The sequence below is a fragment of the Protopterus annectens genome, chromosome 5.part1, assembly GCF_019279795.1.
Source record: "Protopterus annectens isolate FY-2018-M chromosome 5.part1, PAN1.0, whole genome shotgun sequence".
Lineage (NCBI taxonomy): Eukaryota > Metazoa > Chordata > Ceratodontiformes > Protopteridae > Protopterus > Protopterus annectens.
In genome coordinates, this window is record NC_056736.1 from 673,281,301 (window position 1) to 673,293,980 (window position 12,680).

The 12,680-nt window shown below is 41.9% G+C and overlaps 1 protein-coding gene across 1 annotated transcript in view; it reads right to left on the bottom strand.

Annotated features, from left to right (window-relative positions):
- The window catches only part of LOC122803253, a 1,850,609-nt gene that overhangs the window by 15,561 nt on the left and 1,822,368 nt on the right, over positions 1-12,680 (bottom strand). Inside the window, exon 9 of the mRNA XM_044072846.1 lies at positions 1,189-1,266. Coding sequence (XP_043928781.1) covers positions 1,189-1,266 — 78 coding nt within the window. The remainder of the gene's footprint in view (positions 1-1,188; positions 1,267-12,680) is intronic.

Sequence of the window (12,680 nt, forward strand, 5' to 3'; positions counted from 1 at the left end):
CAACTGAATGGCTAAAACAGCAATGTAATATTTATTCCTACAAATTGTACAGCAATGTTCATAAACAAGACCACCTTAGCTAAACAGAAACTATTATACTTGTGATAATGAAAGATATACTACCCCTGAAGAAACACCTCTTAATAAGTACGTTTAATTTTTATGATTTTGTTAAAGCCTTCTACCTTAACAGTAGAACAAGAGTAAATAAACACTGCTTATGAAAGCCACAATGGAAAAAAACACTCATTGGCTTATGTGACAAAGGAACTTCCTTCCAAGATCTATCAGTACCTGAACAAAAAACTTTTTGAAACTGTTCACTTTTTTATATGTCAAACTAGGAGCTGACTATGCAGCTTCAAAGATAACTGCACTTCCCCTAAAATACTTCAGGTGTTCAGAACCACCTTCTTTCATGAAGTCAATAGTTCAGAGCATCTTCCACCAACACCATAAACAGAAAACAATCTGATTTCTTCTTGCTCCTTGTTGTCTTATTCAAATATGAATGTATTATTCTTTCTAATTCTACAATACTCATCACTATACTTTTGTTTGAGTCATTTTAATGTTTGCAATACATAAAACATAAAAAGAAAATGCACAATTTCAACATACATTGCAAAATACCAGGTTTAATCTACTCACTGTCTGGCTATGTTCATTCACCCATCATCCCTCTTCCTGCAGGACTGTTAACCAGATATCTTAACTAGACCTCCTAGGTGACATTGATTATATCAAATCCATATCTAACATCCCAGCTAAAATTTAGCTGTTTTGCTATATTAGTTTCTTGACAGTACTGCTGCTTCTTGTTTAAATCATTCTATTCTAAAGTAAGACAGGCTGCACACCATGACATTTTCTGAAGTGTTGTATGATCAATGAAAGGACTGACAGCATGTTTTGCTTCCTGGGGATCTACAAATGTCAGGGGAGTGGTGCAGAACTCAAGGCTTTAGATTCCCTAGGGACTCAGGTTCCACTTGGAATGACACCAGTCTGAGCATCTGAGCAGATGTGTTTTTGTTTGAATATCTCTACAAGAATAACCAGAACATGTACTATACAAAAGAAAAAAGAAAAAAAAAAAAAAAAAAGACTACGCCTGACAACGTTTAACATCCCTAATTCCAGTATTTTCAATCATCGAATACAATGCTATCAGAAATGTATATTTACCTTTCATATGTATTGACCTCAGCCTTTCCAATATTTTCAATAGCTGCAATCACATTTTCTGAATGTATTCTCACGTTTCTACAAAAGATGAACACATTTATCCATGGTAATATCAGCAAAAAAAAAAAAAAAGCCATTACTGTAACGTACATTAACACCAATTTAAGCATTCAAATGAAAACAAACGTACAAGGCAAGTGATAAAAACAAGTTTTATTGTGTTTACCAGCTTCTCAAAGAGTCACACAAAAGAAAAACCGCATGCAACCAGACAGCAGCATCCACATTAATACTAAAAATGATATACAGCAGCCATAATCCCTACCATGAGATGCCAGTCATCACGGTCAGTCCCAATATCAGAAATCAACTTCAGACTAAGGACAGAAGCTAAGAATTTCATCCTGAAGTGTTGGTTTGATTCACTCAATCCCCAGGTTCTTAGCTTACCTCTGAAAATAGACAACTGTTACTACTGGGCTTACACTCATTTCTGTTTTTATACAAACAATACAGAGTTGTTGACACCCCTCACACAACCTCACTTTTTACTCACTATGGCAAATACAGAAAATTGTCCATTAAGTTCCTGGATGAGGGAAAGAAAACCTGTGCAACACTTCACTCAACACAGCCAGCACCAAGGGAAAACATTTCAGGTGCTAACAAAACTTAATGCAGAAACACTTGAAAGCTCACCCATTGCAACAAGGATTTCCTGCAAGGTCTGCACACACTGGCATATTCAAAGAGCATTCTTAATCTCCAGTGATACCATCCAGACACCCTGTAAAAAAAACATAAGCCACTTGCAAGGTGACTATATGAATCTAAATATAAAGGAAGTCTGTTTTACAGGGCTTCCAAGATGGCTGGACACAGTTCAAAAGGTTGATTTGAGCTTTCCCTACGTGAAATGAGGAACTGTGAAAAAAGAGGCAGTGAAACTGTCAGCTTGGTTAAAATTTTGTCACTGTCTAGTAATTACACTGCCTGGATGCCAGCAAAGAAGAAATTTGAAGAGAATGAGAAAATCAACCAGAAAACGAGAAAAGAAAACTGGCTGGGAAGAATCCTGCAGCTGATCAGCGAAATGAGCTTCAAGTTTCAACTATGGTACAGTACATTATTTCTAACAATTCAGAGGATAAATAAATCAAATGAACTCAGAGGTGTTTAAAATAAATAAAACACTGAAGGAATATAACAATCTCAAATAATAGGCTGGAAATTTTTCAGGAAGCTTTAACTAGCTATTCAGATGAAATGATAAAACTGCAAAACTTAGAGGCAGAAATGAAGAAAAGGCTGGCTGAGCTGAGGCTTCTCAAGAACAATCTTTTAAAAACATATTACAGTTAGAAGCACGAGTGCTCAGAGAAAAAGTACAATTTTCTATTACACTAGAAAAATTGAAAGGAACTGACTGTATTCATTTTACAATACAAAAGTCCAAATATGGAACTGGAACAGTGTTCTATAGGAGTATTTCTTAAATGACAAGACACTATGCACATTCCAGACCTGGTCACGAGAAAGCAGCTAAAGCCTGTATTAGTAAAGAGCAGAAATAATTCCTCTTGACAAAACTGTGGCAGAAAGGAAATGGAGAGAACAAACTGTGGCAAATGATTTTTCACTGTGGAGCAGAAATAAAAACTATCACAACAATCAGGGAATGTCAAGAGGATTCTATGATAAAGCCCGCTTTAGTGCACTTTTTCGCTTGTATTCAACTCAGCACAGCTCCTCATGGTGTCCTGCAGAGTTCTACAAGCAGCAGAGAGCAAAAGAGTGACTTTTTCCTGATTTAAGTATTTTTTTCTGGCTTTTTGATTAATTACTGCTTAGCGACTGCATTTTCGCCTGTTTATACAGCTCTGCATTCTATTTAAACTGTTTTTGTGTTGATTAACTGTTTTGCACTTTTAAAAAAAGTTATTTGTTGCTTAATTTTACCTGTAGGCTAACACACTCAAGTCGCTTAGCCGCTAAAAGCATTTGTGTGCTCTTCAATTTTTCCTTAGAACTTCTCTACTTGCAATCTAAACAGTCTATTCTCTATCTCAAAAGCTCAGCACTTGCTCCTAAAGCATTTTTATATAGGTAAAGCTCAGCACTTGCTCCTAAAGCATTTTTATATAGGTAAAGTACTTGTATACTAAACAAAGTACTACATTAGCCTAGAATCCCCTTGAGTACCCATTTCCCTATAGGTCCCTTCTGACTCAGTTACACAGCAAACTTTTCCACTTTTTCTAGCATGTCGAAGGGTCAGTTGCTAGCATCCTCTCCTGTTCAGCTGGTGAATCTGGGCATCTTGAGGCAATGTTACAATTGCCTCATGTACACAGACAACTCACTCCTTCTCCCACAAAACACAAATACATGTGAGAGATGCAACTATATAGCCAAACTGGAGGCTGAGCTCTCTCAACTCAGGACTGGCAAGGCCAGACAGGAGGAGAAGGAAACCACGCACACCACAAACCCAGTTTCACATAGAACTATCACAACTGCAAAACAAAAACATAAACACACAAAGACATACTCGGAGGCACTGATCAAAAATCTACCAAAACTACAGAGGCCTCCAAAGCAGACACCCAAGCAACTGCCACCTCAAGACATAAGACATGCAACACATAGTTCTCAAAGTCAGTGTGCTAAACAGTCACAGCCCTTAAGGCCAAACACAATGCCAGACACACTTGTTATAGGTGACTCCATAGTCAGACACACTGACGTCCCACTCACCAGATTGAACAAGGAAAAGATCACAGTAAGCTGCCTGTCAGGCGCTAGAATCCGCCACATAACACAAGCACTCAGGTCACTCCACAGCAAGTACAAGTATGACTCAGTCATTGTCCATGCCGGTGTGAACGACCCGAGACGTACCTCCCTGGACTACATGAAAAGAGACATAGAGGAGCTCTCAGATTATGTAGCCCAGGCCGGTATGACCCTGACCCTGAGCAGTATCCTACCCTCACCAAGAATGATGCCACAATACAGAGACAAAATGATCAGCTTTAATAACTGGCTTAATTACTGGTGTCATTCTAAGGGGATCCAATGTCTGTCTGGGATGACATGCTTGACAAGCCACGCTGCTTCGCAAGGGACGGCTTGCACCTGTCACCCCTGGGCTTCCGGATATTGGCAAAGGCTCTTGCCACTCCCATAGTGCCTTTTTAGGCAAGGCTCAAATGATAAACCTACCGCCTAGAAAACAAAATGGAGAAAAACTAAGGGTAATACTGCTCAATGCCAGAAGTCTAAACCTCAAGATGCACGCCCTCGAAGCCCTCCTCAGTATGGAGAACATCGATGTCTGTGCTGTGACTGAAACCTGGTTCAAGGCTCCTGAGAGCACCCCAGCACTATCAGGTTATACCTCATATAATGCGTTCCGCCCCAAAATCCGGACCGAACCACAAAAGGAGGGGAGTATCCATATTCATAAAGGATACCCACACCTCCAGGTTAGTGGCAACGCACGAAGCATCGGAGACCATCCAGGTGCAATTAACCATAGGTAAAACTGCCCTACAGTTTGTAACATGCTACAGACCACCTTCTCAAACTCAGGAAACCCACACAGCCTTCCTGAAGACACTGGAGAGTATGAATGTCTCTCCAAACACCATCATATTGGGTGACTTCAACTACCCAAACATAGACTGGGAACATTACTCAAGCCCCAACACCCTAGCCCAAAGGTTTCTTGAGTTCATAAACTCAAATGCTATGGAACAACTAGTCACCATTCCCACAAGAGGAGAAAATATACTAGACCTGATCATCACAAACATGGGGACAAAATGCTCCACACCGGAAGTATATCCCTCATTGGTGAGATCAGACCATAAATTAATCTCACTGGAGATCTACATCCCGCCCCCACCCCCAGCAAAAAAGACTACAGTGAAGAACTTCTCAAAAGCAAACTTCACACTTCTTAAGACAGGAGTGGTATCCTTCAAGGCCCCCGAGCCAGTGGAAACCACAACCCACGCTGCTGAAACCATTACAAATGCCTTCTACGAGCACCTCCAGGAATGTATGGATCAAGCAATCCCTAATAAAATCAAGACCCTTTCCACCAAAGGCAGGCGCCCGGTCTGGTGGACCCCAGCCATAAACAAACTCTACAACAAGAGGAGAAAGCTACTACATGACAGAGCAAAATCCCTAAAAGGGAAGGCATCTCTGATCAATACTAGCAAAAAACTACTATCACTCATAAAATCATCCAAGGCCAACTTTGAGAGAAAAATCGCTAATGACACAAAAGACAATCATAAGGCCTTCTTTAGCTATGTTAGAAACCTGGGTGGAAACTCCCAGATATGCTCAGAATTAGTCCAAAATGATAAAAAAATCACTGAACCCACAGACATTGCCAACATACTGGCAGACAGGTTCAGTGCAAATTTCTCCCCTCCCCCCAAAAGGAGAAATATCTATCCCACCAGAGTCTAGCCTCCCAAACATTTCAGATGCCCAGGTGAGAGCTGCTCTCTCTAAAGCAAAAAACACAGCATCAATGGGACCGGACGGTGTCCCCGGCTGTGTGCTACACGAACTCAATGAGGAACTAAACCCACACATAAGGCTGCTGTTTAATCTTAGCCTTACTACAGGATACGTAGCCAAAGAATGGCGTACGGCAACTGTGGTCCCACTCCACAAAGGCGGTGCTTCTACGGACCCTGGAAATTACCGCCCCATAAGCTTGACGAGCCTTGTCTGCAAAGCTATGGAGAGGATCATAATGGAACTCATAATGACATTGGGGACCTACAGACACTGGATCCTACCCAATTTGGCTTTGTCAAGGGCAGATCCTGCCTCTTGAACTTGGTTGACTTTTTCGAAACGGTCACTAAGGCCATTGATGAGGGTAAGGCAGTTCACACAGCCTACCTTGACCTAGCAAAAGCGTTCGACACAATACCCCACTCGGGCATCATAGAAAAACTCACCAGCTTAGATGTAAACCCATATGTCACAAGATGGGTTGCAAACTGCTCAAGGACAGAACACACAGGGTTAGAGTTGCTGGTGCCATGTCAGACTCTAAGCCGGTCACGAGCGGTGTCCCACAGGGCTCAGTCCTGGGCCCCCTCTTGTTCGGCATTTATTTTTCTGAAGTGCAGGCAAACATAGGGGGATTGTGGCTGACAAAATTTGCAGAAGACTGCAAACTGGGCACCATAATTGACACTCCATCAGACACAGACGTCCTCCAGAGAGGTCTCATAGAAATGGATAACTGGTGCCAGAGCCATGGCCTTAAGCTAAATGCCAAAAAATGTATAGTCATACCCATTGGGAAAAACAAGGTAACCTCTAATTACCACATAGGTGGTAATCCATTAAACACGAAAGAAGTTATCAGGGACCTGGGGACCCAAGTTGACAGTAACCTCTCTTTTGACACTCACATTGCCAAAGTGGTTAGGAAGACCTTCTACATTGCCCACCTGATCATGAAGGGATTCACATCCATATCAGGAGAGGTCATTGTACTCCTGTACTCTTCACTTATCAGACCAATGATTGAGTACAACGCCCCATTCGGAATGTACCTTACCCGACACCTGCAGCAGTTGGAAAGACCCCAAAAGTTCCTCACCAAAAGGATAAAGGGGCTCAAACATATGTCATACGATGCCCGACTGAAGAAACTCCAGCTCTATTCAGTCGCATACCGTCTGCTCAGAGGTGATCTGTGCCTGACATACAAGGCCATGTCCAACCCGGAATTAATGGACATGCTCCACCTCAAAAATCCAAATCCACCAGAGCCACGAGAGCAAGAGACTTAAACCTCAACACGGATATAAATAGGACGTGCTGGAGGGACAGATTCATCACCCAGAGACTCCCTACACTATGGAACAGAATCCCAGTCCATGTGAGGCAGAGCCCCTCACTGACTCTGTTCAAGAGAAATCTTGACGAGTGGATGGGAGATCGTAGGTTTACCCCGGGAATCATCTCTATCACTGCTGGACAGAGGCACAGCAAACTAATGGGTATAGTATTCTCATCCTAAGGGGCGGTGAAAGCCACACACACTCTGGCTAGGCTTATAAATGCCCTAGGGCAGATAGCCTAGTATGAACCTATGAACCTATGAGCTTCAAACTACTTTACCCAGCTGTCTTCAAAATTTTATTTTCCTGAAGGATAAAAGGCATTTTTTTGATGCAAAGCAGGCTAAGAAGGAAATAAATTTTGTCCAAAAATAGTGAACCAGCAAGTAAAAGGGGACATGTCTGCATTATTTTGACAACAAAGCTTGTAAAAAAAAACCTTTTCCAATGAAATCCTTTGGACTGTTCCAAAGGAAAAGGTCCGACAGTGACAGAAACAAGAGCTGACTAGAAGAGTAAGGAGTACTTTGCACTTGAACCAGAAACTGCTTTTGGGAGATGGACATCATCAACACTGAAAGTAATGAATAAAATAAAGACTATAAAGCATAATTCCTGCAAAATATATGAAGAGATGTATGAAATAGGGCCTTACAAGAAAGAGCGAATGAGAAAATCTGGATTTGTTATGACTTTGTTAACATGGCGAGTGGACTGTTAACACAAACCACTTAATGTCATTGCATGGAAGTACACTGAAGGGTTGCTGTTTGTCTTTTCGGCTTTTCCCGGTTAGGGGTTGCCACAGCGGAACTCCGGTCTGCTAATGTTTGGCAGTAGATCTTTTTTATGGTGCCGAGTTGCCAGCCCAACCTTCAGTGAAGGCACACCCATTCACGCATGTCTTTCGGAGGCCACACTGTAACATAAAAGGCTGGATAAAAGCCAAGTTAAAATTAATATACTGTTTCGTACTCAGGAGGCTTCTGTGGGGTCAGGGTATAAAAGTGAAGTGATCATATTATATATAGTATTAAAATAATTTCCTTCTTAGGGGGTGGAATCTTTAGATTAATGTCCTTGGTTTAAGCTACTGACAATGTTCCTTAAGGTAAATAGGCTTGAAAAATAAAACAAAACAATAACAAAATACGAAGGCACAGTTGTGTTAAGTAAATTTACCTTAAGAGTAGATGTTCAAATGAACACTGCTGCAGTAGTCCAAGCCATATAAGTTGTATCCTGCATAGGATATAAAAGCAAGCCAGCTTCCAAAGCCCCAGAGCACCTTCCATCCAACTAAAATATTAGTCGACTCTACCTGAGCTGACTAAAGGACAGGGTAGGCACCAAGGCCTTCAGAGTTTTCATCCCAAATGAGAGGGGGAATAGGGAGGCTAAGCCCGGACAAATGGTTAAGAAAAGAAAAATAATACATGCTGATACCCTGGTGTAATCAAAAAAAAAAAAAAAAACAAGGGGGGATGGAGGGAGGGAGTGGCTACAGTACTCATTCAATTATTAAGAAGTTATGTCTTACCATAACGTTCCATGTTAGTTGTCTTCTTCTCGCCTTCTTTCTTGCTGGATGGGTTCGGAGCCGATCCTCGGCTCCAACTCGGCCTATACTATAGCTCGAGAGCTATTTTTACCGGCTCGAGGCAGCCCTATATCCCACAATACCATGCGCTAACTCCCCAGATTTCGTTTGGAAGCCAAGACATAGTATAAACAATAATCTTATAATAAAAATATTATAACCCTCTTTATTAGAAGATTACCTCTTAATAACACTAAGGATACCAGGAAAAGACGCAACATATTGTATCTCCAAAAAGGAAGGACTCAATTTCGAGTCTGTCCAGGCTAGGGGGCAGGAGGGAGGGACGCAAAAAAGAAGGCGAGAATACAACTAACATGGAACGTTATGGTAAGACATAACTTCTTAATGTTAAGTTGTCATTCTCGCCTTCATTCTTGCTGGATGGGACAGCGTCCCTAGCATCTTAGTCCTGGGTGGCTCAATGAAGCAGACTCCTGAGTACAGTGGAACCAAAATCAGCTCTATTTCTGGAGGCCAAGTCAAGCTTGTAATGAGCAATAAAAGTATGTTTGGAAGCCCATGTAGCCGTTACACAAATGGCATCTAGTGGTAACCTTGCTTGAAACGCCGTTGAAGTTGATAGAGCCCTGGTTGAATGAGCCTTAGGCCTGTGCCTCAACTCATAGACCAAGGTAATAATAGATGTCAGCCATCTGGAAAGGGTAACTTTCGAAACCGGAAGCCCTTTCTTCCTGCCGCATAAGAGAGAAAGAGCTGATCTGACTTTCTGAATTGTTTTGTCCTGTCTAGGTAGCACCGTAATTGGCGATGAACATCTAATGAATGTAATTTTTGTTCAGCTCTGTTGGTATAGTCTGGGAAAAAGACAGGTAAGTCAATAGAATTATTTAAATTTGCTTCTGATAGCACTTTTGGAAGGAAGGAAGGGTTTGTTCTGAGAGTTACCCTGTCTTTATGAAAAAACAAATAAGGAGGACGGACGGACAGACAAGGCTTGGAGTTTCGAGACCCTTCTGGCAGATGTTATAGCTAGTTTGAGGGAACAAGAAGCTGCAGGTTCAAAAGGGGGCAGAATTAGTGAGGTTAGAACTAAATTCAAGTCCCATTGTGGAGGTGGATCTTTTACTGGAGGTCTGAGCAAAAAGATGCCCTTGAGAAAAGCTTTACAGAGTTTGTGGGACATAATGTTTGCTTCTGAGAGTCCAACATGAAAATTAGCAATGGCCGCTAACTGTACTCTGATAGTGGCCGATGATGATCCAGAATGAAAAAGCTCCGCCAGAAAGTCCAGAACCTCATGAATGGGTGCATGAAAAGGATCTAAGGACCTATTTTGCGCCCAGTATGAAAAACGCTTCCATTTACTAGCATAAGTCTTCCTAGTATTGGACTTATGGGAGGCCAGAATGATATCACGAACAGAAGGAGAGATGAGGGGAAGCCTTGCTATGGCTGGAAGAGGAGCAACCAAGCTGTGAGGTTGATGGAATGTAGAGACTGATGCAGCTTGCCCATGAGGTGGGTCAACAGATCCAGAAGGGGTTCCAGATGCCAAGGCTGTTCCAGTAGGTATTTGTGCAGGAACGGGAACCATACTTGTCGAGGCCAAAACGGGGCAATGAGGATCATTTTGGATCTCAATGCGATTGCTTTCTGAATTAATTGCGGGATCAACGGAAAAGGAGGAAAAGCATAGAGGAGACCCCGGGTCCAAACGTGAACAAGAGCGTCTCTGAGGAGTTGGCCTGGCAGAGGAAAAAGTTTGAAGAAGTCGAGGCACTTGCTGTTTTGGGGAGTTGCGAAAAGGTCGCAGCTAGGCTGGCCCCACTTCCGAAAGATTCCGTCTGCTACCGCTTGATTTAGAGACCACTCGTGAGGCATGAGGACAGTTCTGCTCAATCTGTCTGCTATGACGTTGGACTTCCCGGGGATGTGCGTTGCTATCAGAAACCGTTGAGACGAAATCGCCCATTGCCAAAGTCTGAGTGCTTCTCAACAGAGGGGATAGGACTTTGTTCCGCCCTGCTTGTTTATGTACCACACCACAGACATATTGTCCGTCTGAATTGCTACAGTCCCCGTGGGAAAAGAGCTCTGAAGGGCTTGCAACGTCAAAAGCACCACTCTCATCTCCAGGACATTTATGTGCAGGTGGCATTCTGACTGTTGTCAAGTGCCCTGGACCGTCCTGCCCTGATAATGCCCCCCACACCCGATCAGGGAGGCATCCGTTGTGACAGTGGCAACTGGAGGGGGGAGAACAAAGGGTCTGCCCTGAAAAAGTTGAGGGGAAACCATCCATCAGGAGAGATGTTTCTTGCAAGATGGGGTTATCCAAATGCTGTGGGTCATTGGTAGCTGTTGAAAAGACCACTGAGAAAAGAGCATCCACTGAAGGAGCCTCATGTGGAAGCGGGCTAATGGAAGTAGAAGAATCGCCGCCGCCATGAGGCCCAACACTTTCAATACTCGGTTGACCTGGACTTTGTTGGGCTGAAACAGGGTCTGAACATTCCGCCTTATGTCTGCCACTCTCTGGGGTGGTAGTGTTGCAGACATTTCTGTGGTGTTTAATACGGTGCCTATAAAGTTTATACATTGACAAGGCAACAAGGAGGACTTTGCAAAATTTATAGAAATACCCAGACTGTTGCAAAGCTGAATAGTGTAATCCAGGAGTGTCCAACCCGCGGCCCGCATGCGGCCCTCAGAGCTCTTCCATGCGGCCCGCGACCCTTAAATTTAAATTTAATTGAAATTTAACTTTTTTTCCGTGTGTTTACACGTCCGCGTACTTCTGCTGTTCTGCGCATGCGTCAACTTTCTTTTTTCCACGTTTTTTTCATACCAGCGTCTTTCCGCTGGTATGCGCATGCGCGAAAACACCGTTTGGTCGTTTTTTTTCATTTGCGGTGAAGGAAGGAGTGAGATCGAGGTGAAGAAAGTGGATTTATTATTTTTTTTACAAAAAGGCTACTACAACATCTATTCTACAGCAGTAAAAGGTAAGCTAAGCTATATAAGTATAGTTGACTGAAGGATGCTTAATATTGGACCTAGAGATAATGATTAAAATGTATACAAGATCTTGATTATTTTGCTGACATAATTTAAGCTTTTGCTTTTGAATCGTATCCATTGCTTATTGAAAAACTGGCTTGGTTATTTTTGCTATGGGAAAACTAGTAACTAAAATAAGATGTAATTTTATTTCTAAAAAATGAAATAATAAGATTATGGGCTTTCAGAAGAGAGTGACTTGATGTGTAAAAATATTTAAGGCTGGTTTTAGTCTTTTCATAATGGAAGAGTCTTCAGAATATTAATGTCAGTGCTATGATTTGCTTCTGCCTGTTTTAATTAAGTTGTATAACTGAATAATTGGGTTCAATGATCCTAAGAGACTTAAGCTAGTTTAGATCGGATTAAGTATTCTTTTAACTGTTTTAATATTCCTTGTGTACTTTCTCATTCATCTCTGCATTTAATATGTATCCTCAATGTTTGTCTTAAAAACCAGCCACAAGCACTTCGTGAATACATTATTATGTATGTCTTATTACTATTTATTACTGGAAGGTTGCCCTTTATTTACCATCACAGGCTAGCAGGCTGTAGTTTTTGTCTCCAGTTAGCAAAATTACTTGAGTCTGCTACCACTGAATCCATATTTAATGTATATATTTATATTTATATTTATTTGGCTAAATCAAGACTATACCATAGCTGATTATTTTCTGGCCACATCTAGAGCGGTGGCAGTACTACTGTTCCAGGAAGAAGGCTGTGGGGAAATGCTTGTTTCCAAGGCTTTTGTCTTGGATAAGGAGCAGAGGGAGACGCTGCAGTTCACTGAGAGAGTGGTAATAAAGGGGTGTATGATACTATTCCAAGGATTTAACACTGCAAGTGGACTGTGTCCAGTCTAGTCTGGATGTGGATGTTGGAGGCCCAGTGAATATTTGTTTATTTTCATGGGGCCATTTTTTTTTATTGAATCCAGAGTTGTGTGTAGTTTTATCGTTGTTAGGTATCAGTGG